At 48.7% G+C, this 23,369-nt stretch overlaps 1 protein-coding gene across 2 annotated transcripts in view; it reads left to right on the top strand.

Annotated features, from left to right (window-relative positions):
- GOLGB1 (golgin B1) overlaps positions 1 to 23,369 on the top strand; it is a 137,418-nt gene that overhangs the window by 95,789 nt on the left and 18,260 nt on the right. The window contains exons 18-19 of one of the 2 annotated variants that reach the window (XM_029616978.1): positions 5,849 to 5,946; positions 14,618 to 14,752. In XM_029616978.1, coding sequence (XP_029472838.1) covers positions 5,849 to 5,946; positions 14,618 to 14,752 — 233 coding nt within the window. The remainder of the gene's footprint in view (positions 1 to 5,848; positions 5,947 to 14,617; positions 14,753 to 23,369) is intronic. The other variant, XM_029616979.1, reaches the window with a different exon arrangement.

Here is a 23,369-nt window from a genome sequence, read left to right as displayed (position 1 = left end):
TTGTCCATGCAGGGTACCTCTCCAGTCGCCCTCTTTCAATGGAGCTGTAAGCATCACAGTGTGATTGAGCTCACTTTGGCTTTTTGGCCTTTTGGTAAACTTTTTGTTTTCTCATGTTTCTTGCTTTCCACGGGTTTTTCGTCGTGGTGTTCAACAACAGGTCCCTCTCGGTGTTTCCCTTCAGTGTTCCTAGTCAGGGTTTTCAACACTTCTGGTTTCCCCCTGTCACGTATCTGCTGTGGTCGATTCCCCCACAGCGCCGATGCTTTGATGGCCCTTCTCCCCCAGAAAAATGAAAGAAGTCGCCACCTGAGGACTTAACCTTCGCAGGGTTTGTGAGGGTGATGACGGAAGCCATCCCATTTCGGTTACTGATGGAGGAGGATGCCAGGCACAAAATGCTTGAGATCCTCCAGTTCATGGAACTTCCTAAGGAGATCATGGCGGTCCTGGTACTCAAGATCCTTAAGGAGCTGCTGCTGAGGATATGGGAACACCCCCTCGCAGTGCTTCCCGTTAAAAAGAAGGCTGATGGGGTCTACCTTGTCCAGAAGGCTGCTGGATTTGATAAGCGTCTGCTTCCTACCAGTCAATGGTGATCGAATCCGCTCTCAAGAACCAAGCGTTCTTGGACCCATTCCTCTGCACCCACAAGGAAGAACCACAGAGCGATAGAAGCTCTTGGGAGGAAAGTGTTTCAGGGGGCCATGCTCATTACCCGCATTGCTTCCTATCAACTCTACATGAGCTAGTACTAGCGGGACATCTGGAAGTAGGTGCAGGAGGTGGCCGAGCAGCTGACTCAAAGCAGCAGAACACGCTTATGTCGCTGGTGCAAAAGGGCCTGGAGTGTGGGAACACAAGGTCAGAGTGATCTACAATGTTTTCAAGATGGTATCGAGGGTCTCTGCAGTGGAAAATCTGTGCCCACAGAATGGCATGGCTGCAGGCCTCGGATCTCCAACCAGAGATACAGGAATGACTTGCCGAGAACTGGAGAGAATCTCTTCAGAGAGAGAATGAGGGACGCGATGACCCAGCTCTGGGATCACCATGAAACCTTCCAACAACTCTCCGCCAGCATCCCGGACCTGTTCTCCTCTTCTAAGAGGTCTGTGAGAATGGGGCAGAGGAAGTCTCTCTCTCTCTCTCACCAGAGGAAGTCCTTTCCTCCACCCCCTTGCTCCCATCAACACCATCAGGGCTCCAGCAGCTGTCCCAGGTAGCAGAGAACCCCCAAGCCTCAGTCGATACCTCATTCAAATCCAGGGGCAGGGTTTTGATTGATTCGTAGGGAGCATAGGCTAGTCGCCCCTATACGGGTCTTGGGATATATGGTGGGGGCAGATTGTGGTTCTTCGTGCACCAGTGGCTCAGTATAACCTTGGACCAGTGGGTTCTTTATATCATCCATCAAGGTTACCAATTTAATCTATTGGTTGTCACGCCAAATTGCCCTCCTTGCCCATTTTGAGGGCCAGTAGCGCATCAGGAGATACTGCTAATGGAGCTCTCCTCTCTCTTATCGGCCAGAGCTGTCAAGCCTGTCCCACCTGGACAAAGAAGGCGGGGATTCTACTCCAGGTACTTCCTGATTTCCAAAGAGAACAGGAAGACTCCATCCCATCCTAGACCTAAGGGCCTTGAACAAATTTCTAAAAAAAAAACAAAAAACTTTTCAAGATGGTTTCCCTGGGCACCTTAATCCCTCTTTTACAAAACTGGGACTGACTATACTCCCTCAATTTAAAAAAAACAAAACGCATACACTCACATCGAGATCTTCCCCAGTCATAGGAAGCATTTCTGATTTGTGGTGGGAAAACAGCACTTCCAATACTGGGTGTTGCCATTTGGACTAGCATCAGCCCCACGAGTCTTCACAAAATGCCTGGCCTTGGTGGCAGCGCAACTCCACAGGCTGAGGGTGCATGTTTTCCCCTATCTGGACGATTGGTTGGTCAAGAGCACATCTCAGGCAGAGGCCATCAAATCCATGTGCTTGACCATCCGGGTGTTGGAGTCACTAGGGTTCGTCATCAACTACCCGAAGTCCCAACTTAGCTCGTCACCTCAACTGGACTTCGTAGGAGCCCTGCTGGACTTGGCTCAGGCCAAGGCCTTCCTGCCTTGTCAAAGGGCCATCACTTTGACAACTATCACGGCAGAGATTTAGCAGAGCTAGCAGGAGTCAGCCTGGCACATGTTGAGGCTGTTGGGTCATATGGCTGCAACTGTCAATATCACGCCCTTGGCATGATTACACATGCTTAAAGACCAATGGACCCTGAGGTTACAGTGGTGCCAGGCCATGCAGAGCCTCCAGGACTGCATCTTAATCACCTCATCTCTCCGGGTGGCGGGTACTTTCAAATCTGGAATAGGGGATCTCTCTTCAAAGTCCTCTTACCCAAATTGTCCTAAACATGGATGTGTCCACCCTGGGCTAGGGAGCTCTTGTAGAAGGGTTCAGCACCCAGGTTCTCTGGTCTGCTCAGGAAAGCTGTTGTCAAATCAACTTCCTGGAGCTTCGGGTGATCAGGTATGTGCTATGGGCTTTCAGAGATGGGCTGTCCAACAAAGTTGCCTGGTTCAAACAGGCAACCATATAGCTATGTGGTATGTCAACAAGCAGAAAGGCACGGATTTGTACCTCTTGTGTCAGGAGCGGTCCACATTTGTCATGGGCCTTGTCCCACAGGATGGTGCTCAGGGTCATGTACTTGGCTGGGACGGAAAAGTGGTAGTGGACAGACTGAGCTGTTCCTTTAGACTCCATGAGAGGTCCCCGGAGGTAGTGAATCAGATATTCCACCTCCTGGAGGAGCCTGGACGTAGATCTGTTCACGTCCCCTTGCAACAGGAAGGTGCCTCAGTTCTGCTCCCTGTCCAGGTCAGATGGCAAATCTGCCTCTGACGCCCTTGCCCGTCACTGGGGCAAGGGTCTTCTGTATGCGTATCCTAAGATTCTCTTAGTGGCAAAGACTCTCTTGAAGCTTTATGGGGGACAAGGTTACCATGATCCTCATGGCCCCTTATTGGCCGAGGCAGGTGTGGTTTCCACTCCTACGGGAGTTGTCTATCCAGAGACCGATCAGTCTGAGGACTTCTCCAGATCTCATCATGCAAAATCGAGGCAGGTTGCAGCATCCCAACCTCCAGGCCCTATCGCTCACAGCATGGATGGTTGAGAGTTTAATTCTTCAATCACTCAATCTCTGAGGATGTGTCTCAAGTCCTGGTGGCTTCTAGAAATCCTTCCACTAGAAAATCCTGTGGACTAAAATGGAGGAGGTTTTCCATGTAGTGTGAACAGAAGGCCCTAGATCTGTTCTATTACCTTCTACACCTGTCGGAAGCTGGCTTAAAGATCGCCTCCGTTAGAGTTCATCTCAGTGCAATTGGCGCACCCATCTCTGTACAGCCTATAGTTGTACGATTCATGCAGGGTCTGCTTCAGTTGAAGCCTCCTGCTGTGTCTTGGAACCTCAATGAGATGTTAGCTCAGCTGATGAAAGCTCCTTTTGAGCTGCTGCGCACCTGTGACCTGAAGTACCTGACCTGGAAGGTCATATTTTTGGTGCAGTCACCTCAGCGAGCAGAGTTAGCGAGCTCCAGGCCTTAGTAACTTATCTACCTTACACTAAGTTTCATCATAACAGGGTGGTCTTGCATACACACACCCTAAGTTCCTGCCTAAGGTGGTGACGGACTTCAGTCTTAACCAGTCCGTCATCCTGCTAATATTTTTTTCCAGGCCCCATTTGCACCAGGGTAAAGGAGCACTACACAGTTTGGACTGCAAGCAAGCCTTAGCCTTCTATCTGGAGCGGACAGAAGCCCATAGACAGTCCACCCAACTTTTTATTTCTTTTGATAGGAATAGGTTGGCATTGCTGTTGCCAAACAGACACTATCCAATTGATTAGCAGATTACATCTCCTTCTGTTATGCCCAGGCAGAACTGCATCTGGGTCATGTCAAGGATCATTCTGTCAGAGCCATGACAGCGTTGGTGGCCCACTAGCAAGCAGTTCCCATGAAGGAGATCTGCAAGGCTGCAATGTGGAATTCTTTCCACACATTCACATCTGGATAGGGATGGCAAACATAACAATAGGTTCAGCCAGTCTGTCCTTCGGAACATGTTTGAGGTCTAGAACCCAGCTCCTCCCCATCTAGGGCCTGTTGTTTGAGTTCAGACTGTCTCCCCCCTGTTACCAACAGCATTGTTGTTGTGCCCGTTGGCACCTGATTGGTGTCTGTTGGTCCCCTTTTTCACCCATGTGTGAGGATTGCCATCCTGCTTGTCCTCTGAGAAAGCAGAGTTGCTTACTTGTAGCAGGTGTTCTCCCAGGACAGCAGGATGTTAGTCCTCATGAAACCCATCCTCCACCCTGTGGAGTTGGGTTTCTCCTTTTTGTCATTTTAAGTTTAATTCTATGTTGTAAGACTGAAGAGGGGACCCTGTGTGGACATGTGGTATAGGGCAAGCTGGGCATGCTCAGTATGCCAAGTCAAAGTTCTGGAAACTTTGACGTTTTCCATGCCGGGCTCCATCTGATAATGTCACCCATGTGTGAGGACTAAAATCCTGCTGTCCTCTGAGAACACCTGTTACAGGTAAACAACTCTACTTTCTCTTATTTATTCAGGAGTTCTACTTAGTAAATATGGGAAAAAATACCTTACAATCACCTAAGTTTACAGCTAGATCACAGAATTTGGAAGTGTATATGGAGTTCTATACATCATATTTCCATCTATGCTAAGAGAACAGAATTAATGGTTAAGTTGCTGAATAGAACCTATCGTACCCCCATGTTTTATTCTAAATGTTTTCTGGGTGCTGGAGTTCAATGCTGGAGAGGCTGTGGTGGTTTTTGTCTGATGGGTTAGCAGTTTTTCGAAACAAGGCACTCTGGCAATTGCTAAAGTTCTTGGTATCCCTATTCAAGTAACACCTGGGTCGATGGAACAGGTCATTGGTTTCTGTTAAATATAGAACATTAATCAGGCAGCTGCTTTTAGCGGCCAGCTTTACCATAGCTCCTTTTTGGAAGGCCTGTCCCAGCATTGAGCACTGTTTGCAGGTTAGAGATATTGTGGATATTGAATTGTTACGCTTCAACCTCAAAAATGAACATGCAAAATATATGAGCATTTGGTGTTCATATTATGAGTAGTAGGAAGGTACTTAATTGTTTGCTTGATTTGTTAATATTCTGTATTTCTGAAAATATTTGTTGGGGTAATCCCAGCTATATTGATTACATTGATTATATTGACCTAAAACTTAATGTTTAGATGGGGAAAGTTCTTTCTTTGATTAATGTAGAGTAGTTCTTTCCTTTTATCCTTCTTGTTGTATTTTGTGAAAATGTTAATTAAAAAAAATGAGTTAAAAAAAAAAAAAAAAAAGAATATACTTTGGGAACATCTCCCTGCCTCAATCCAGCTAAAAATGCATGTAATATGGAACCCTGAACAAGCTGAAGCCAGAGGGCGTGAGGGCAGTTTACCAGGGCAGATAGCATTGCAAATTGTCATAATAACTAAAATTTGTTGAATCCTTGCATTCTCAGTCCTCTCTCTCTCTCTCGGCCCCCTCCCCCATGTCATTATGAATCAATGCCAAGGCGTTCAGCAGAATTCACAGACTCATAGGAACTCTGGTGCTGTGGCCCCTGTAGCTGGACTGAGACCACCAGTCCGTTTTGCGTAGGCCACCTTAGGTCCCTGCTGACCTGAGCTGATTGAACTGGTAACCTAAAGGTGGTGAGTTCCCTCGATCCTGCAGCGCCTCGACTGATCAGTACGTTTTTGTAAAGAAAATCTCTCTCTGTAGGTGACTGTTCTGAGAGACACTGCTCCAGGAGCGCCTCAGGAGAAAAAAGAACCCCAGGCTGAGAGCTGTCCTATGGAACTGAAGGAACTTCAGCTAAGGTAAGGCCTGCTCCTCTGTCCTTGGCAAAAGGCAGCCGCCTTGGCATCAGACCTAATCCACGGTCTGCTGGCTCTCTGCAACGGAGACCCACCTGCCTTGCTGTTGGCTTTGAAGTTATTTGGGCTGCTGTTCCAGAGAATATGCTAAAATCCTGCTGTGAACGATATCCATATCTTTCCATTGTATTTAAGGTGAGGAATTAAAAAAAAAAAAAAAAAAAAAAAACCCCCAAAAAAAAAAATTTCTTGAATATTCACCATTATAGCATAGACTTCCTTTTCAGAATGCTTTTGGTCTCTGCCAGTAAGAAATTAAAGATCATCATTGATGACCGATCATTCTTCCCAGCTCTTAAAATTCTTCTTTCTTAAATGCTGCTCCAAATAACTATAACCAATTAAATACAATAAATTAAACTTTGTGCTTAAATCGATGAAACATGAATCAGATATACAGTATAAATCAATACAGGTGTGTAACCTAAGTCAATACAGGCAGCAGTAATGAATCAATATTCAAAGCTAATGGCAAGTGTTAGGGTATTCAGCCTCTTATCCAGCTAAATTAGCCGGATAAAAAAAAAGAGATGTTCTGGAGCGTGACAAAGTTACCTGGCTAACTTAGCTGATTTTCAGCTATAACTGGCTAAGTTATCCAGCCTTGTGTGCCCAGATAACCTGTCACTTAACCCGATATCTTCAAAAGATATTCGATTAAGTGGTGATCTTATGAAAAAACAAACAAACAAACTGCACCGCAGGGCTCCTGGCCCAATTTCCACCCCATCGCAAATATTAAAACCCCCCGGCTAGCCAGGGCCACCTCAGAAACCTTTAAATGTTATAAAATAGCATTCCCTGTACGTACCTGGATCAGTCCAGGACAGCTGGGTTTTGCCTCCCTTCCTCTGATGGAGACAGAGAAAAACTTTGAGAGTGCCCCTCTTAAGGCTAAGTGGTACCTACGTCTCCTCAGTATTTCTCTGTCTCCAGCAGATGGAGGTGGGGCAAAACCTGCGGTCTTGACCCAATTGGGGTTTTAGGGAAAAAAAACCAACCCAGAACAGTCTTGGAATTAGAGCAGGACAGAAGGAGTAGCTTCCTCCCAGGGGGTCGGTAGGTTCCAGTGGGACCATCCCCCCTCAGGTAGTAGGTGCTGCGGGAGGTGGGCTGGGAAGTCCACTGTGCTCCCTTCATTTGTGAGGCGCCCGGGGTGACACCAGTGGTCCGGTCTCACCCCCATACCCTTCTGAAAGGTAATTGGTGCAGCCTAACTTGAATCCGATAGTGTGTCTTTAAATTTAAAAAAATATAAAATAAAACTAACAGACAAGGCTCGGCAAAGGAGACGCAGCGGACAGGTCGGGTAGTTTTATTTGTTTTCCCAGCTTTACTTTGTGCGACTGGCTCCAGGGGGTTGTTTTTTCTTTGAGGCATCCGTCGGCCCGGCTCCTGCTCGCGGCAGCCATGCCACGCGACACGTGCTGCTCTGCCTGTGGAGAGACTGCATCGCGTCTCTCGCGTTCAGGGGTGTGTTCGCGTTGCCTCCCCAGCGGGGAGGGTTCTTCAAACGCAGCGTCGGCATTTTCTTCCAGGACTCACGGTGCGGCTAAGCGTCCTCTTTCGCGTCTGTATGAGGCCGATTCGTTCCCTGTCAGCACGGGAACGGTGGCCATTTTAAAGACATTCGCCGACGCTCAAATCCGAGCAGTTGGGGGAGGGGATCTCCCGCCGCCGCTTTCCCCCGCAGCGACTCTTGGTATAGGGGGGACCCTGGGGACATTTCTGATGATGATGACCCCCTTCCCCTGGCGGGGGAGGGGCCGATTATGCCGACCATGCCTTCTTTTACTCCAGATTTTGTGTTTCTCATGCACAAAGCTTTTGTGGCTAGTCTGTCCCAGCAGTGGCCTTCTCTGCCTCAGGGTACCCCTGCTGGGCCTTCTCCGAAGGTCCCCAGATGCCAGGATACCTCTGGTTCAAATCGGGTCCACAAAATCCGGGGGCGAGTGCCCCAGAAAGATGAGCCATCTCCTTCGCGGCAGGTCGCCCTCATGGATGCTCTGACCCCGGACGGAACACCAGCCCCCCTCCCGGGGATGGACTTAGATGAGGATCCAGAAAAGCCCGCGACCTTGTATGGAAATAACCCGAAGGTATCCGTTTGTTTCATAGGGAAGAGCTGGAGCTCCTTCATCCCCTATGTGTTGGAGGACCTTGGTCTCGTCCTCCTACAGGCGGATGTGCCTCCAGACGCAGTGGATCCGGTTCTGGCCAGCTTACGGGGTCCAACCAGAACTTTCCCACTCCATCAGATGCTTCAACAACTTATGGCCCAGGAGTGGGATGCTCCAGAGGTGGGTCTCAGACTGGGTCGAGCCATGGACAAGTTATACCCTCTGCCAGAAGAGATTGTGGAGCTTTTGAAAGTTCCCAAAGTGGATGCTGTGGTGTCCGCAGTCACCAAGTTAACCATCCCAGTGGCGGGTGTGGCGGCGCTGAAGGACCTCCAAGACCGAAAGCTAGAAGTACTTCTGAAGAGGATTTTTGAGGTTTCTGCCCTTGGCATTCGGGCAGCCGTCTGCAGTAGCTATATGCTTCGGGCAAGCTTAAGGTGTGTGCAGCAATTGCTGAGCGCACAAGATCTCGCACCTCAGGAGGGGCGGAGGCAGTGGCTTATGTGGCAGATGCATTATATGATTTGCTTCATACTTCCTCTAGAACTATGGCCTCTGCGGTCTCCACGCGGCGACTCCTGTGGTTGTGAAATTGGGCAGCTGATGTTTCATCTAAGGCTCAGCTCGTAGCCCTCCTCTTCAAGGGCAAGCTCTTGTTTGGCGAGGAGTTGGAGCAGTTGATTAAGTCATTGGGCAACAACAAGGTCCATGAGCTGCCGGAGGACAGGCCTAAGAGCACCTGTGGTTTCCTCCCATCACGTGCTCGTTTTCTAGGGCAATGCCGCTTCCACCAGAACAGGGTGCCTGGACCGGTAAACCATCAGCCTTCGGGGCGGTTGCAGCCGTCGAGCAGGCCGGGAGGGACCGGCCCAAAGTTCCTTTGGCTCCAAGCCTTCACAATGAGATTCAGCCGACCCATTCCTCTATCCCAAACATCGGAGGACGGCTGTCCCTCTTTTTCGAGGAATGAACATAAGATATGCTATACTGGGTCAGACTAAGGGTCCATCAAGCCCAGCATTCTGTTTCCAACAGTCGCCAATCCAAGTCACAATTACCTGGCAAGTACCCAAACATTAAATAAATTTCAAGCTACTATTGCTTATTAATTAATAGCAGTTTATGGATTTTTCCTCTAGGAACTTATCCAAACCTTTTTAAACCCACTCGCATTTATAAAATATGATTCCCACGCATACATTTGCGCCAGATTTTAATGACTGCGTGTGCATGTGCAGGCTGGTGGCCTCTTCCCCTCACAATGTAGGGAGATTTTCGAAAACAATATACAGCGACGGGAGTAAGGTTTTCCCAGTTCTGGGAGGGAACTTTCCTATCCACCTAACTACTCTTCCTATCTTTTCTCCTCTCCTCTCCACCCCCTAACCCCTACCTATTAGATTTTTTTTTGTTTTAATACTTACTGCTCCTTCGAAGCAGAAGTAACTTCATTGCGCTGGCCAGCTGCCGGCACGCACTTCCTCAGGACAGGGCCTAATGGCCACTGTCCCGGTTGGCCCCCACTCCGGGGTCAAGATTGCATCAGACCGGTGGGTTCTAAGTATTATCGAACTCTGTTACGCTTTAGAATTTACTCGTCCTCTGCGAGATCTCCTCATGGTATCACCCTGCGGCTCTCTAACAAAGCATCAGATCGCCCGTCAGACCGTCCACAAGCTGCAATACCTAGGAGCTATTGTTCCCGTTCCCAAGGAAGAGCGGGGAATGGGACGCTATTCCATCTACTTTGTGGTGCCAAAGAAGGACGGTTCCTTTCGGCCCATACTGGATCTCAAAGGGTAAACAAGGCCCTCAAGGTACCCCACTTCTGAATGGAGACTCTGAGGTCTGTCATTGCGGTGGTGTGCAGTGGCGAGTTCCTGGCCTCTTTGGACCTGACAGAAGCGTACCTGCATATCGGAATCCGCAAGGAACATCAAAAGTTTCTTCGTTTCCTGGTCCTTGGCAAGCACTATCGGTTCTGTGCTCTACCATTTGGTCTAGCGAAGGTGCCACATACATTCATCAAGGTCATGGTGTTGATTCACCCTTACCTGGATGATTGGCTCATCCAAGCGAAGTTGGAGGATCTCTGCAAGCAGGCGGTACAAAGGGTTCTGGACAGGCTGACGTCGCTTGGTTGGGTCATCAATTATGCCAAAAGTCATCTGGTTCCTTCTCAGACCCTGGATTTTCTAGGGGCTCGGTTTGACACTCGAGTGGGCAAGGTCTTCCTTATGACAGAGCATATAGACAAGCTCTGCAGTCTCAGGTATGTCATCTCCTGGGCCTCCCGGTGCCCAGAGCCTGGGATTATTTACAAGTCCTTGGCTCCATGGCATCCACTCTGGAGTTGATTCCATGGGCCTTTGCGCATTTGCGACCATTACAAACAGCATTACTGTTCTGCTGGGACCTGAATTCGAGGATTTCCATTTCCCCTTACCACTTCCAGACTCCACCAGATCCAGTCTTGTCTGGTGGCTGGTCTTGGAGCATCTGACACGTGGGGTGGACCTCGAGATACCTCAGTGGGTGATAGTTATCACGGATGCCAGCCTCTCCGGCTGGGGAGCAGTATGTCAGTCTCAGTCGGCCCAGGGACAGTGGCCAGCGACGGAAGCCCAGTGGTCGATCAATCTTTTGGAGACTAGAGCCATGCGGCTGGCGTTGCAGTGTTTCCTTCCCCTGCTCTGCAACAGGGCCGTGAGGGTTCTCTCGGACAACGCGACGACGGTGGCTTACATCAACTGCCAAGGCGGAACCAAAAGTTGTCCAGTGGCCCTTGAAGCACAACGTCTAATGGCCTGGGCAGAACAATACTTATCCGTGCTAGCAGCGTCCCACATTGCAGGGGTCATCAACATTCAGGTGGACTTTCTCAGCCACCAAAAGCTAGATCCCAGAAAGTGAGAGCTGTCCCTGGACGCGATGTCTCTCATCACCCGTCGATGGGGGGTGCCCCATCTTGATCTGATGGCAACTCGGGTGAACGCCAAGGCTTTCCACTTCTTCAGTCAGAGACAGGAACACGGAGCGGAAGGAGTCGATGCTCTGGTGCTTCCGTGGCCAAAAGACATGTTACTGTATGTGTTCCCTCCATGGTCTCTCATAGGCAAGATTCTCCGGCGAATAGAGATTCATCCAAGGCGGATAATTCTCGTGGCTTTGGAATGGCCCTGGTTTGCAGATCTCGTCAATCTAGCAGTGGAAGGACCCCCTATGGCTGGTAAGATGCCGTGATCTTTTTCAAATATTTATTAAAGTAGAGACGTATTCATAAAACCGCCCGACTCAGGCCAAGTTTCGCAGCTCAACAGCTGCTGCCTCAGGGGCTTAGACAATCCAAGGTCTTGAATGAAATACAATGGTGTAGTATCATCAAGCAACAAGTAACTGTATGTCAGCAATGCAAAAACAACTTGCGATTCTCCGTTCGGGATACAGTCTCTACTGGCTTTTGAGAGGAGACGTTTGAGGAAAAAGGGATACTCCTAGTGTTATTGCCAATCTGCTTCAATCTCAAAAGACCTCGACTTCTATGACTTACGTCCGGGTCTGGAAGGTCTTTGAGTTGTGGTGCTGTGCCCGCGGTGTCTTTCCCAGACGCGCCTCCGTGCCGCAAATCCTTGCGTTTCTGCAAGACGGTCTTAGTAAAGGGCTGCCTGTTAGTTCCCTTCATGTCCAGGTCGTGGCGTTGGGATGCCTGAGAGGGAAGATCCTGCGGGTTTGGCATCGCACCCAGACGTGGTCCATTTCCTCTGGGGAGGCTAAACACTTGAATCCTCCTGTCCGTCCGGTATGTCCTTCTTGGAATCTGAATTTGGTCCTCAAGGTTTTGTGTGATGCGCCGTTTGAACCGCTCAAGAGGTCCACCCTGAAGGACCTCACTCTGAAGACTGTGTTTTTGATGGTGATCTGTTCGGCCAGGAGGGTTTCTGAGCTACAAGCCCTTTCACGCAGGGAACTGTTTCTGCGGACCTCCGATTCGGGGGTTTCTCTAAGAACGGTGCCCTCTCTTCTACCCAAGGTAGTTTCTACTTTTCATGTGAAACAGTCTGTTGAGCTCCCAGCTTTTCCTAACCTTGAGAAGGACGATCCTCGTACCAAAGAACTCAGGCGTTTCGACATTAAGAGAGTCCTACTACGTTATCTTGAGGTTACTAATCCATTCCGACTGTCAGACCATCTGTTTGTTTTGTGGAGTGGCCCCAAACGGGGAAGTATGGCGTCCATGGCGACTATTGCTCGGTGGTTGAAAGAGGCTATTGCTTCCGCTTACATTGGTCGTGGTCGCCCTGTCTCGGAGGGCATCAAAGCTCATTCTACTCGTTCTCAGGTTACCTCATGGGCAGAATGCCAGCTGCTTTCTCTGCTGGAGATTTGCAGGGCAGCTACCTGGAAGTCCTTGCATACCTTTGCCAAGTACTACAGGTTGGATGTCCAGTCTCCGGATGCTCTGTTCAGGGATGCTGTCATTCGAGCGGGACTCTCCAGGTCCCACCCGGGTTAGGAAAGCTTTGGTACAGTCCCAGCTGTCCTGGACTGATCCGGGTACGTACAGGGAAAGGAAAATTGGTTCTTACCTGCTAATTTTCGTTCCGGATTAGTCCAGACGCCCGCCCGGGATAATTATTCTGGAGAGTTCGCTCGTCCTGATCCTTGTTTGCTGTTTTTGGATAAGCAGGTGCTTTACCGGTTGTTGAAGGGTTTAGGTTTCTCCCTTTATCCTTCTTTTTCAGGGTTATTCTTTTCAAATGTACACATTTACACACGTCAGTTCTTCTTGTCCGTTGCTGATCTGTTCTTAGACTGTTCGATTTTCTACATATTTTATCTGCTCTGATACTTTAATACTGAGAAGACGCAGGTAATACTTAGCCTTAAGAGGGGGCACTCTCAGAGTTTTTCTCTGTCTCCATCTGCTGGAAGGGAGGCAAAACCCAGCTGTCCTGGACTGATCAATGAACGAAAATTAGCAGGTAAGAACCAATTGTCCTTTTACTGGTGCCGGCCCTCCAGACCTCTTCCCCTTCCTCGTTAGTAAATATTTCAAAAATTGCCGCTACCCGGCCTTCGAAGCCCTCCTGCCCACTCAGTACCTGAATCGTTGGCCCTTATGCTTCCAAGCGTTATTACTAGAGGAGTGCTGGAAGCTCCTGGGATCACTGTTTATTGTGATCCCGGGTTTTAAAAAGGGCAGATGATTCAGGTACTGGGTGGGTGGAAGGGCAGGGGCAAGGAGGCAGTATTTTGAAAAATATTTACTGGAGAGGGAGGGGGAGAGAGCTGGAGGGCGGATACCAGGAAATTTAAAAAAAAAAAAAAAGATCTTTTTTTTTTTTGCTTAATTTAGAGGCACTTGAGGGGGGTTTCTGGCCAGCCAAGCGTTTTTAATATTTGCGGTGGTGGGGTGGGAATCGGGCCAAAGTTAGCCGGATAACTTTAAGAGGTATTCATTGGGACATTTATCCCACTGATTATTCAGGACAAGTTATCAGACTAACTTTAGCTGGATAACTTATCCACTAAACAGCCAGCTGAATTTCTGCCTCGATCTAGATAGCATTTTTCTCCCTAGATTAGATATATCAGAGGTGAACAGTTCTGGGAAGAGGTCAGTGTGGAAGTAAAGGTCATTAAAATAACAATATGTCAGTTCTTCAGCATATTACCTGGTGATCTTTTGAAATTAAAACTCTTTTGGAAAGGATTGAACATTTACGTATGTTAGTCTCCAGGAGGATGTTTGTGGTGTTGTTGAGGATCACCAGGTCGCTATGGAGGTAATTTTCAAAAGAGTAATGCAGGTAAAAGTTGCATTCTATTGCAGCAATTTTCAAAAGCCCAATTTATGCGTGTAAAACTTTTTCACAATTCAGCCCTATGAAGTGAATTTTGAAAGGAGTTATGCATGTAAAAGTAGCAATTTTCAAAAGCCCACTTACATGAATAAATTCCTTTTGAAAGTTACCGCCTTTGTTAGCAGCTAAGAATAATTTCCACCTGTTGCAATGCTTCCTTGTGTTCTCCTAAAAAGATGTCTGCCATCAGCTGGGTCCATGCATAGTTTGAACCCTTTCCCTAACATCAGGAGGCGGCAGTCCACGTACAGTAGTTCACATCGCAGACTGGGATGTGGTTTCTTTCCAGAATACAAGACTAAAATGACAGATTGCTGGTATCCCAAGAACAGATGGAGCCAGATTGGGAGAAGTGACTTTGTTCAGACAGACAAAATTGTAAAAGGCAGCAACATTACTAGAGTAAAACTTTCCATGGGGTGGTGAGGACTAACAATTCTCTGTGATTTTACAGCAGATAGGAGTGTTCCTCTTGTTAGTGATATGAGACATCTATATTACTAAGATATCATGTGAGGCCCCTTAGCATCTTCCCATTCTCCAGTTGTTTGTGAAGTAGCAGAGGGCAGACTAATGCTGGAACAAGACTACAGCAGGGAAAAGCTGGATTTCAATTTCACTTCTCGTTAGATTATCAGAAGCCAAACAGTATCAGAGCATTGCAGAGCTAGAGCTGAGGCGCATGGATGAACAGCTAGCTGAAGAACGAAACAGGAGACAGTCTGCTGAAGATGCTCTGTTTGCAGCAGAGGAGCAAATCAGAAGGTAGGGAGCTTCTCGTGCTCATACTCTTGTGCCTGTCATCAGATTGCAGTCTTTAGGCTGACAAACAGGCTTGCAGCAGTAAATGGTGTATCTTTTGCAGGTCTTGGAATAATGCTTACTAGTCATCTAAACCTCCAGTTGATCTCTTCTCATGATGCAGATCTCATAATAAATGAATGGAAGAATTCTTGTGGATGTCAGTTTTAATTCTGAAGGACATATATATCCTCAGGTTGTTAAAGAACATGGTTCAGACTTGGACTGGTTTACTCTCGTAAACCATTTTTGTCCAGTGGCTAATTCAAAACTGTGATGGCTTCTGTAATTCTCTTTATTTCTATTTATTTGATGTATATTCTGCTTTTTGGCACTTCAAAGCAGATTACATTCAGGTACAGTAAGTATTTCCATATCCCCAGAGAGCTTACAACACAGGGTAAAGTGACTTGCCCAAGATCACAAGCAGCAGCAGTGGGATTTGAACCCTGGTTTTATTTTTCAAAGACTGCCAGTAAAATCCTTATAGATGGTGCAGAATGTAGCTGCATGTCTTGTTACTGTTTGCCCAATTTTATTCAAGCTTCATTGGCTTCCCATGTCTTATAGATCACAATGTAAAGTTATCTGCCTTACATTTAAAGCTTTACATGGTATGGGTTGTGAATATTTGATAAAATATGAAGAAATATGCCCCTAGGTGTTATCTACATTTCTGTGATGATCTGCTGAGCATGTGCTTTAAGTTGTACAGCTCTTACTTTTTGAAACTCTCTCCCAAAGATTAATTTAAAAAATGAAAAGGCTTATTTGTTTTAAAATGCATTTAAGTTTGATGTTTTATAAAAGCTACTAGAGACAGCAGTTTGATAAGCAATTTCGACAGATAAAGCCTGTATGCAGCATTGTGCCACTGAGTTTGACGAAAACCAGTCCCATCAGGACCGATCCCTGAGACACCCACCTGGTGAGCCCCTGTCCCTTGGAGTGAGCTCCATTTACCTCAGTCACTCCAGTCTGTAATCCAGTCAGCCATTATGGGGCCCACTCATCATCTGCTTGTTTCCTGGCATGTAGCCAGATGGACTCCGGACCAATGGGTTTTGCTCCCCTATCAGCAGATGGAGACGGAGTAAGGCTGTAAAGCTGATGTCACAGTACATATACCCCTGCCATGACCTCAGCCCTCCAATATTCTCCGTCTCCAGTAGATGGTGGACATACCTCTCCCTATGGGGATTGTTGTACTTTTTTGGAAGGAGAAATTCTGCATTCTAAATTGGAGAAAATTGAACCCCACTCTCCTGCGGTGATACCTAAAGGTCCCTCCCCCTGTTGAGATTTCTTGAGGCGATTTCTGAGATCCCTCAGAAGTGTGCCTTGCTCCGGTAGCTGGTTCCCAGCATGGACTTTGCTGCTTAGGCAACTGAAAGGCAGTGGGTGCAGGAAGCTGAGGTGGCGGTGACGGCCAAAGCCCTCACCCCCTGCAGCTGGAGACCGTCTCTGTACTCAGCCGGTAAGCGCTGAGCCCAGGTAAGTTTAAAAAAAAAAAAGGAAGATGATTTACCTTCCGACTCAGTGACAATTAGAGCGATTTTAGGTAGGACCCCCCTCGATCTCCATGCTCGGTGTGCCGTACCGACGTTGTTCTCGCTCCCATTGGGGTAAGGGGAATTGGGCTTCCGAGCAGGTTGAGCAGCCCCCATTGGGTTAGGCCCAGCTGTAGGCTTGGTCGGCCCTCCGTGTGGTAGGCCTCTGCAGCACCATCTGGCGCACATTTCTGTGCGTGCTGTATTGCCCTCCACAGGACTGCAGTGCGTTGGCTCTGTGCACGCGCTGTGTGCATAACATTGGGCACGTCCCTACGCATGCAACTTTGAAAACGTGCGGCACAAGAAGAACTGCACACAGGCTATATATGCGCCTCGCTACACCCCGCCTAGACACTCAAAATCTGTTGGCATAAATTAAGTGCAAGCTGATTGAACGCACAGCTACTGCTGACATTGGCACCAGCAACCAAGAAGCCTAAGCGCCTTACTCTCTGCATTGCTTGTCATATTGGGGCTTCATAGCCTGACCTGGATTCCAGCTTATGTCAGCACTGTGAGGAAGCCCAAGGAGAGTTGGACTTCGCTAAGCCAGGTTCCTTCCATTCAGATGATGGGTTGGTCACAGCCTTAACTGGCAGTATGCTGGATCTGAGTACACCCTTGACTGGGTAATCCGTGGGAGAGGGAAATTCAGCTGGACCCACCCCAGTACCTCCTGGGCTAGGCATGGATCCGGCTGCCTTTTCTTGGGTGGAGTTTTTCCAGGGACTACGAGCCTTCGTACAGGCGTAGTCTGCAGCCTCACTTGCCGCACGGAACCTCAGCCGGTGACCCCTCTCTCCCATTCCAAGTGACAGACCCCAAGGCATGCCTCACCTTGCCAAGGCTATCCCTGGTAGGGACCCGGATGACACGGACGAAGAGGAGGACCCAGATTCCTTGGAAGATGTGGAAATCCCCCCCTGGGTTGGAACCATATCGGACCATGTTCTGGTTCTTTCACAGAGACAAATTGCTGGCCATAGTTTCCCAGACCCTGAAGATGCTAGGAGTTCCTGGGACGGATTCTATGACTGAACCAAAGAAGAATCCCATTCTGATTTCCCTGCGGAAAGCTTCTTGCTACTTTCCAGTGATGGACGCCATCCAGCGTTGATTGACCTGGGATGGGATGCCCTAGAAACAAGTTTTAAAGGGGAAGCCAAGCGTTGGAAGCTCTGTGCCCTCTGGACCAGCGGTAAGAGAATGTGTGAGTTTCCCTAAAGTGGATGCACTTAGTAACAGCCAGGGCCAAGATATCCCCTGCTTCCGTACAACGTTTGCAATATCAGCAATGAAGTAAGCGGAAAGGGAAGGGAGTACTGGAGGCATGGAGTGGAAACACATGGGAGGGAGGGAGGAAAGACGGTCAACCAGGGGAGAAAATCTGATGAGTGATATATATATTTTTTTTTTGTTATTTTTTTCCCTAGACTGGTAAGCGTTCAATATATTTTCAAGCCCTAGGAGTGCTCAGCATGCCCTATCTCTGTGGAGGCTGCTGGGATGCAATTTGTGAAAGGTGTGCTTCCAAAAAGTCTTTCTAAATATTGCTAATGTGAGTCGGGTGAACACACTCCTGAGATGCCATTCTTTTGTGCAAATTAGTCAGCAAAGGGAACAATGTGTGTTCCCTGTACGTACCTGGATCAGTCCAGACTCCTGGGTTTTGCCTCCCCTCCAGCAGATGGAGACGGAGAAAGTTTGACAGACTCTGCTTTATATGCCAGGGTGCCACCCACAGTCTGCCAGTATTACTCTTGTCTTCAGCAGATGATGGAGGTGCAAAATTCAGTGTGGTTCTGGTTACTTGGTAAAAAAAAAATAATAATAGATAATAGGAAGCTAGTTAGATAGGGCTTAGGTTAATTAAAAAAAACAAACAAGCCATCGGGAAACAGCCAGAGAGCGTCCTTCAGCCTCCCAGGGGGTTTGTCAGGTCCTGAGGGGACCATCCCCCCCTGGTGTGAGAGGCAGCTGCGGCTAGGAGTCGAGGGCCCTTTTGCCTTTGTGCAGCAGTATCTGGGGTGATACCGGGGAGCCCAAATCACCCACCCCAACTGGAACAGCCCAGGATCAGGACCCAGGATCTCCCGAGCAAGTTTTAAGTAAAAAAAAAAAAAAAAAAATTTCTGAACAGGTTTCCTTTTCTCCCGGGGCTCTCCCTCATCTCTCTACCACTACAGTCGGGGAGCGCTGGTTCCTTTTTTATTGCTGTCTTTTCACCAAACTTACAAAAAAAAAAAAGGCTTCCTTTCTTATGCCGCACGTGCCTGTCGAGGGATGGCCTGTGTTCGGCCTGCCTCCCCGGAAGCGAGGAAACATCCGCGGTCGCGGGGGGCGGTCCGTGTTGCTGGCTTTCAGAGAGCTTCCGGCTCCTTCACGCAGCCCATTCCTGCTGAGCACGGGAAATGGCGCCATTTTAGGTGCCTTCTCTTCAGTGACGCAGCTCGCATTGGGGGAGGGGAATCTCCCCCTCCGTTATCGCCCCAGCAACCGGCTCCGTGTCCGAAGTCTCCTGTGCTGGCTGACTCAAATGCCCAGGGAGATGTCACTGACACACATTCTGAAGGCTCTTCTTCCTCTTTTTCATCTGATTTTGTTTTATTAATGCATAAGGCCTTTAAGGCCAGGAAAGCAAGCAAAAAGCAGTCTACTACCAAGCGGCTTCCTCGACTCCGCCCCCCACGGCCAAAAAGCGGTCAGCATCTCAGGGGACATGAGGGTCCCTGAAAGCGAAGCGCCCCTTGAGAACCGTGGCATCGCTGGATGACTCGGACACATCTTCAGACTTAGCAGATCCAGATGGTCAAGATCTGCCAACCCAGCCCCCGAGGGGGGGGGGGGGGGAGGGTGAAAGGGACCAGCAGCAGAGTGCTGCTCGCGCGTCCCATGTCGTCAAGGGGGATGACTCGAAGATAATTCGTCTATTTAGGAAGGAGGAGCTAGGTCCGCTCATTCCCGCTATTTTAGGGGAATTGGAAATTGAGGCTCCGCAAGAAGAATCTCGCTTGGTATCTATGGATCCTGTTTTACTGGACCTGAGGGGTCCTTCTATGTCTTTCCATTTCTCGGCTACGGACCTACTGTTCAGGGAATGGGACATCCCAGATCTGGGGTTGAAAGTCACAAAAGCGAGGGATATGCTTTATCCTCTGCCTGAGGAAGCTTTGGAGATCCTTCAAGTTCCAAAGGTGGATGTCGCAGTATCAGCAGTAACAAAAAAGATCACTATCCCAGTCATGGGGTCGACAGCCCTCACGGATATGCAGGATCGGAAGCTGGAGCTACAGCTTAAGAAGATCTTCAAGGTCTCTGCACTGGGACTTCGAGCAGTGATGTGTAGCAATTTTTCTTTGAGAGCGGGCCTACGCTGGATACAACAGTTACAGGCCAATGAATCACTGTCTGAAGGAGAAGCTCTTCAGGCTGGGCGTCTTGAAGCTGTGATCACTTATAGCGCGGATGCCCTTTATGACCTCTTACGGACGTCTGATAGGTCCATGGTTTCCGCTGTCTCGGCACATAGATAGTTGTGCTTAAGAAATTGGTTTGCAGATGTATCTTCTAAATCCCAATTGGGGTCCCTGCCTTTTAAAGGCAAACTACTGTTTGGGAAGGAATTGGAGGACATGATCCAGTCCTTGGGCGAGTACAAGATACATCGGCTACCAGAAGATAAGCCAAGGTCGAGAGGGTCTTTTTCCTCGAGGTCTCGCTTTCGCGGGTGTCGAAGAGCTCAAGCGCCCCGAACGTCCTCTTCCTCTGGCAGAATTCAGGCAGACAGCAGCCATGGTCTCAGTCCTTTCGTGGGCGTCATTTCGGTAGACCTGGAAAAGCGCAGTCCGCACAGGGAGGTAAGCCCCCGCAATGATGTGCAGCCGGTCCATTCCTCGGTTCCGGTTGTAGGGGGCAGACTGTCCCTGTTTTACGAGGAGTGGGCCAACTCACATCGGACCAGTGGGTCCTCTCTTAATAAGACGCGGCTACGCTTTAGATTTTGCACGTCTGCTCCGACACCAGTTCCTGGTTTCTCCATGCAGCTATGCGATGAAGCGTCTGGCAGTACAAGACACGTTGCAACGCCTCATCGACCTTGGCGCAATCGTGCCAGTGCCTCCATTGCAGCAACGAAAGGGACACTACTCCATCTACTTTGTCGTTCCAAAAAAAGAGGGAACCTTTCAGCCCATTCTCGATTTAAAGCGGGTAAACAAATGTCTTCAGATACCCCGCTTCCGCATGGAGACGCTGCGGTCCATTATTGCATCAGTTCGGGGAATTTCTTGCTTCCCTAGATCTAACGGAAGCATACTTACACATCGCAGTCCAGGCTGACAACCAGAAGTTCCTGAGGTTTTCTATTCTGGGACATCATTATCGGTTCCAAGCTCTGCCTTTTGGTCTTGCTACAGCGCCCAGGACATTTACCAAGATAATGGTGGTGATGGCTGCGGCACAACTGCGCAAGGAAGGATTGTTGGTACATCTGTACCTGGACGACTGGCTGATTCATGTGAAGTCAGAAGAGCTTTGCCACTCAGCGATCCACCGGGTGCTTCAGCTACTATGAGCGCTCGGGTGGGTTGTCAACCTTGCCAAGAGTCGCTAATTCCTTCCCAGTCTTTGGAATTTCTGGGAGCTTTATTCGACATGCAACAGGGAAGGGTGTTTCTGACGTCCAAATGCATCACCAAGTTACAAGGCGAAATTCAAGTCTTGTTGTCCAAGCATCCTCCGACAGTCTGGGATTACTTGTGGATCCTGGGCTCAATGACGTCTAAGCTGGAACTGGTTCCATTTATTTATTTATTTATTTCATTTTCCATGGGCCTTTGCGCACATGCGTCCTTTACAATCAGCATTGCTTTCCCGGTGGAATCCAGTTTCCAAACAATTTCATCTACCCCTGCCTCTGACAGAGGACGCATGGTCCAGCCTGGATTGGTGGCTTCTCTTGAGCAACTTGAGTTGCGGAGTTCCCCTGGTGGTTCCAGAATGGACAGTAGTCACCATGGATGCGAGTCTTTCTGGTTGGGGAGCAGTGTGTCTGGGGAAGTCCATGCAGGGCCGATGGTCTCTAGAGGAGTCTTGCTGGTTCATCAATCATCTGGAGACCAGGGCAAGTACGACTGGCATTACAAGCCTTCTTTCCGATCCTCCAGGGGAAATCGGTCAGAGTGTTATCGGACAATGCGACCACGGTGGCATATATCAATTGCCAAGGAGGAACAAAAAGCCAACCCGTGGCATTAGAAGCTTGTCAACTGATAGGTTGGTCAGCATAGCGGCGTCCCACATAGCCGGTGTCGACAACGTTCACGCGGATTTCCTCAGTCGACATCACTTCGATCCCGGGGAGTGGAAGTTGGCCGACAAGGCTTTTCAGCTCATCTGCGACAAGTGGGGCACGCCTTGCTTGGATCTCATGGCGACGTTCCAGAATGCCAAGGCCCCACGCTTCTGTGCTCACCGCAGGAACACGGGAGCAGAGGGAGTAGATGCTCTGGTGCTTCCCTGGCCGTCGAATGTCCTGCTCTATGTATTCCCGCCTTGGCCTCTAATTGGCAAAGTGCTCAGGCGAATAGAACTACACCCGGCTGAAGTGATTCTGGTGGCTCCAGAATGGCCGTGTCGTCCATGGTTAGCTCTCTGCTTCAATGGCAGGGGGGAATGAAGATAAGAAGATTTACATTCAGACAACAACCAACAAGAACCAAATTGCATAGTCTGGGAAAGCAAATAAGCATAGGTGTAGCTTGTTTGTTACAGCCGTTACTACCCCGAATCAATTAAGCCTGATACTTCATTTGGAATACATATCCAGTGCAGCTCACTGCTTCAACGGCAGGGGGAATGAAGAAAAGAGGATTTATATTCAGACAAAAACCAACAAGGACAGAATTGCACAGGCTGGGTAAACAAGCGTGGGAGTAGCTTGCTTATTGTGGCGGTTACTACCCCCTAACCAGTTACGCTAGATACTTCATTTAGATGCAGTTTTGGCACTGCTCTCTACATCAATGGCAGGGGTGGAAGGTAACTAGAACCAAAAAGTTACTAATAAGGGCCAAGAGTAACAGATAAGTGTGAAAACTTGCTGGGCAGACTGGATGTGCCGTTTGGTCTTCTTCTGCTGTCATTTTTGTGTTTGTGGATCTAGTCAGTCTAGCGATGGCGGGTCCCCTGCGGTTTCTGAATCTTCCAGGTCTGCTGCATCAGGGACCAGTCTGTTTCGACTAGGCAATTGCTTCTCTCTAGCGGCATGGCTTTTGAGAGGCAGCGGCTGAAGGACAAAGGGTATTCAGACGCGGTAGTAACTACACTTTTGAGGTCACGTAAAACTTCCACTTCCCTGTCTTATGTCTGGATATGGAAGGTCTTCAAATCTTGGTGTGTGGAGCGACAGATTGTTCCTACCCGAGCATCCGTGCCAGACATTTTGTGTTTCCTTCAAGCTGGGTTAGCTAAGGGCTTATTGTGTAGTTCTTGAGGGTGCAGATAGACGCCCTTGGTTGTTTACATGGTACCATACAGGGGGTAGAGCTGGCTGCGTATCCAGATGTGTCTTGCTTTCTTCGGGGAGCGAATCATTTGCTTCCGCCAGTAAGACATCCTTGTCCGTCTTGGAACTTGAACTTAATCCTCACTGCCTTGTGTGCTGCGCCCTTTGAACCTTTAAAAAGGGCGACGTTGAAAGATCTCAGTTTGAAAGTAGTGTTTCTAGTGGCAATTTCTTCGGCTCACAGAGTGTCCGAGCTTCAGGCATTATCGTGCAGCGACCCTGTCTTAAGGATTTCTGATTCTGGAGTATCCTTGCGAATGGTTCCTTTCTTTCTTCCAAAAGTAGTTTCCTCATTTCATTTGAATCAATCAGTGGCGCTCCTGTCCTTTTTGGATCTGGACCGGTCAGATCCCCTTTCTAAGGATTTAAGGAAGTTGGATGTTCGCAGGGCATTACTCCTTTATTTGGAAGTTACCAACAGTTTTCGGGTCTCAAATCATCTTTGTGCTCTGGAGTGGCCCAA

The sequence above is a fragment of the Rhinatrema bivittatum genome, chromosome 9 (genome assembly GCF_901001135.1).
Source record: "Rhinatrema bivittatum chromosome 9, aRhiBiv1.1, whole genome shotgun sequence".
NCBI classification, from domain to species: domain Eukaryota; kingdom Metazoa; phylum Chordata; class Amphibia; order Gymnophiona; family Rhinatrematidae; genus Rhinatrema; species Rhinatrema bivittatum.
This window is presented reverse-complemented; position numbering and strand designations above follow the sequence as displayed.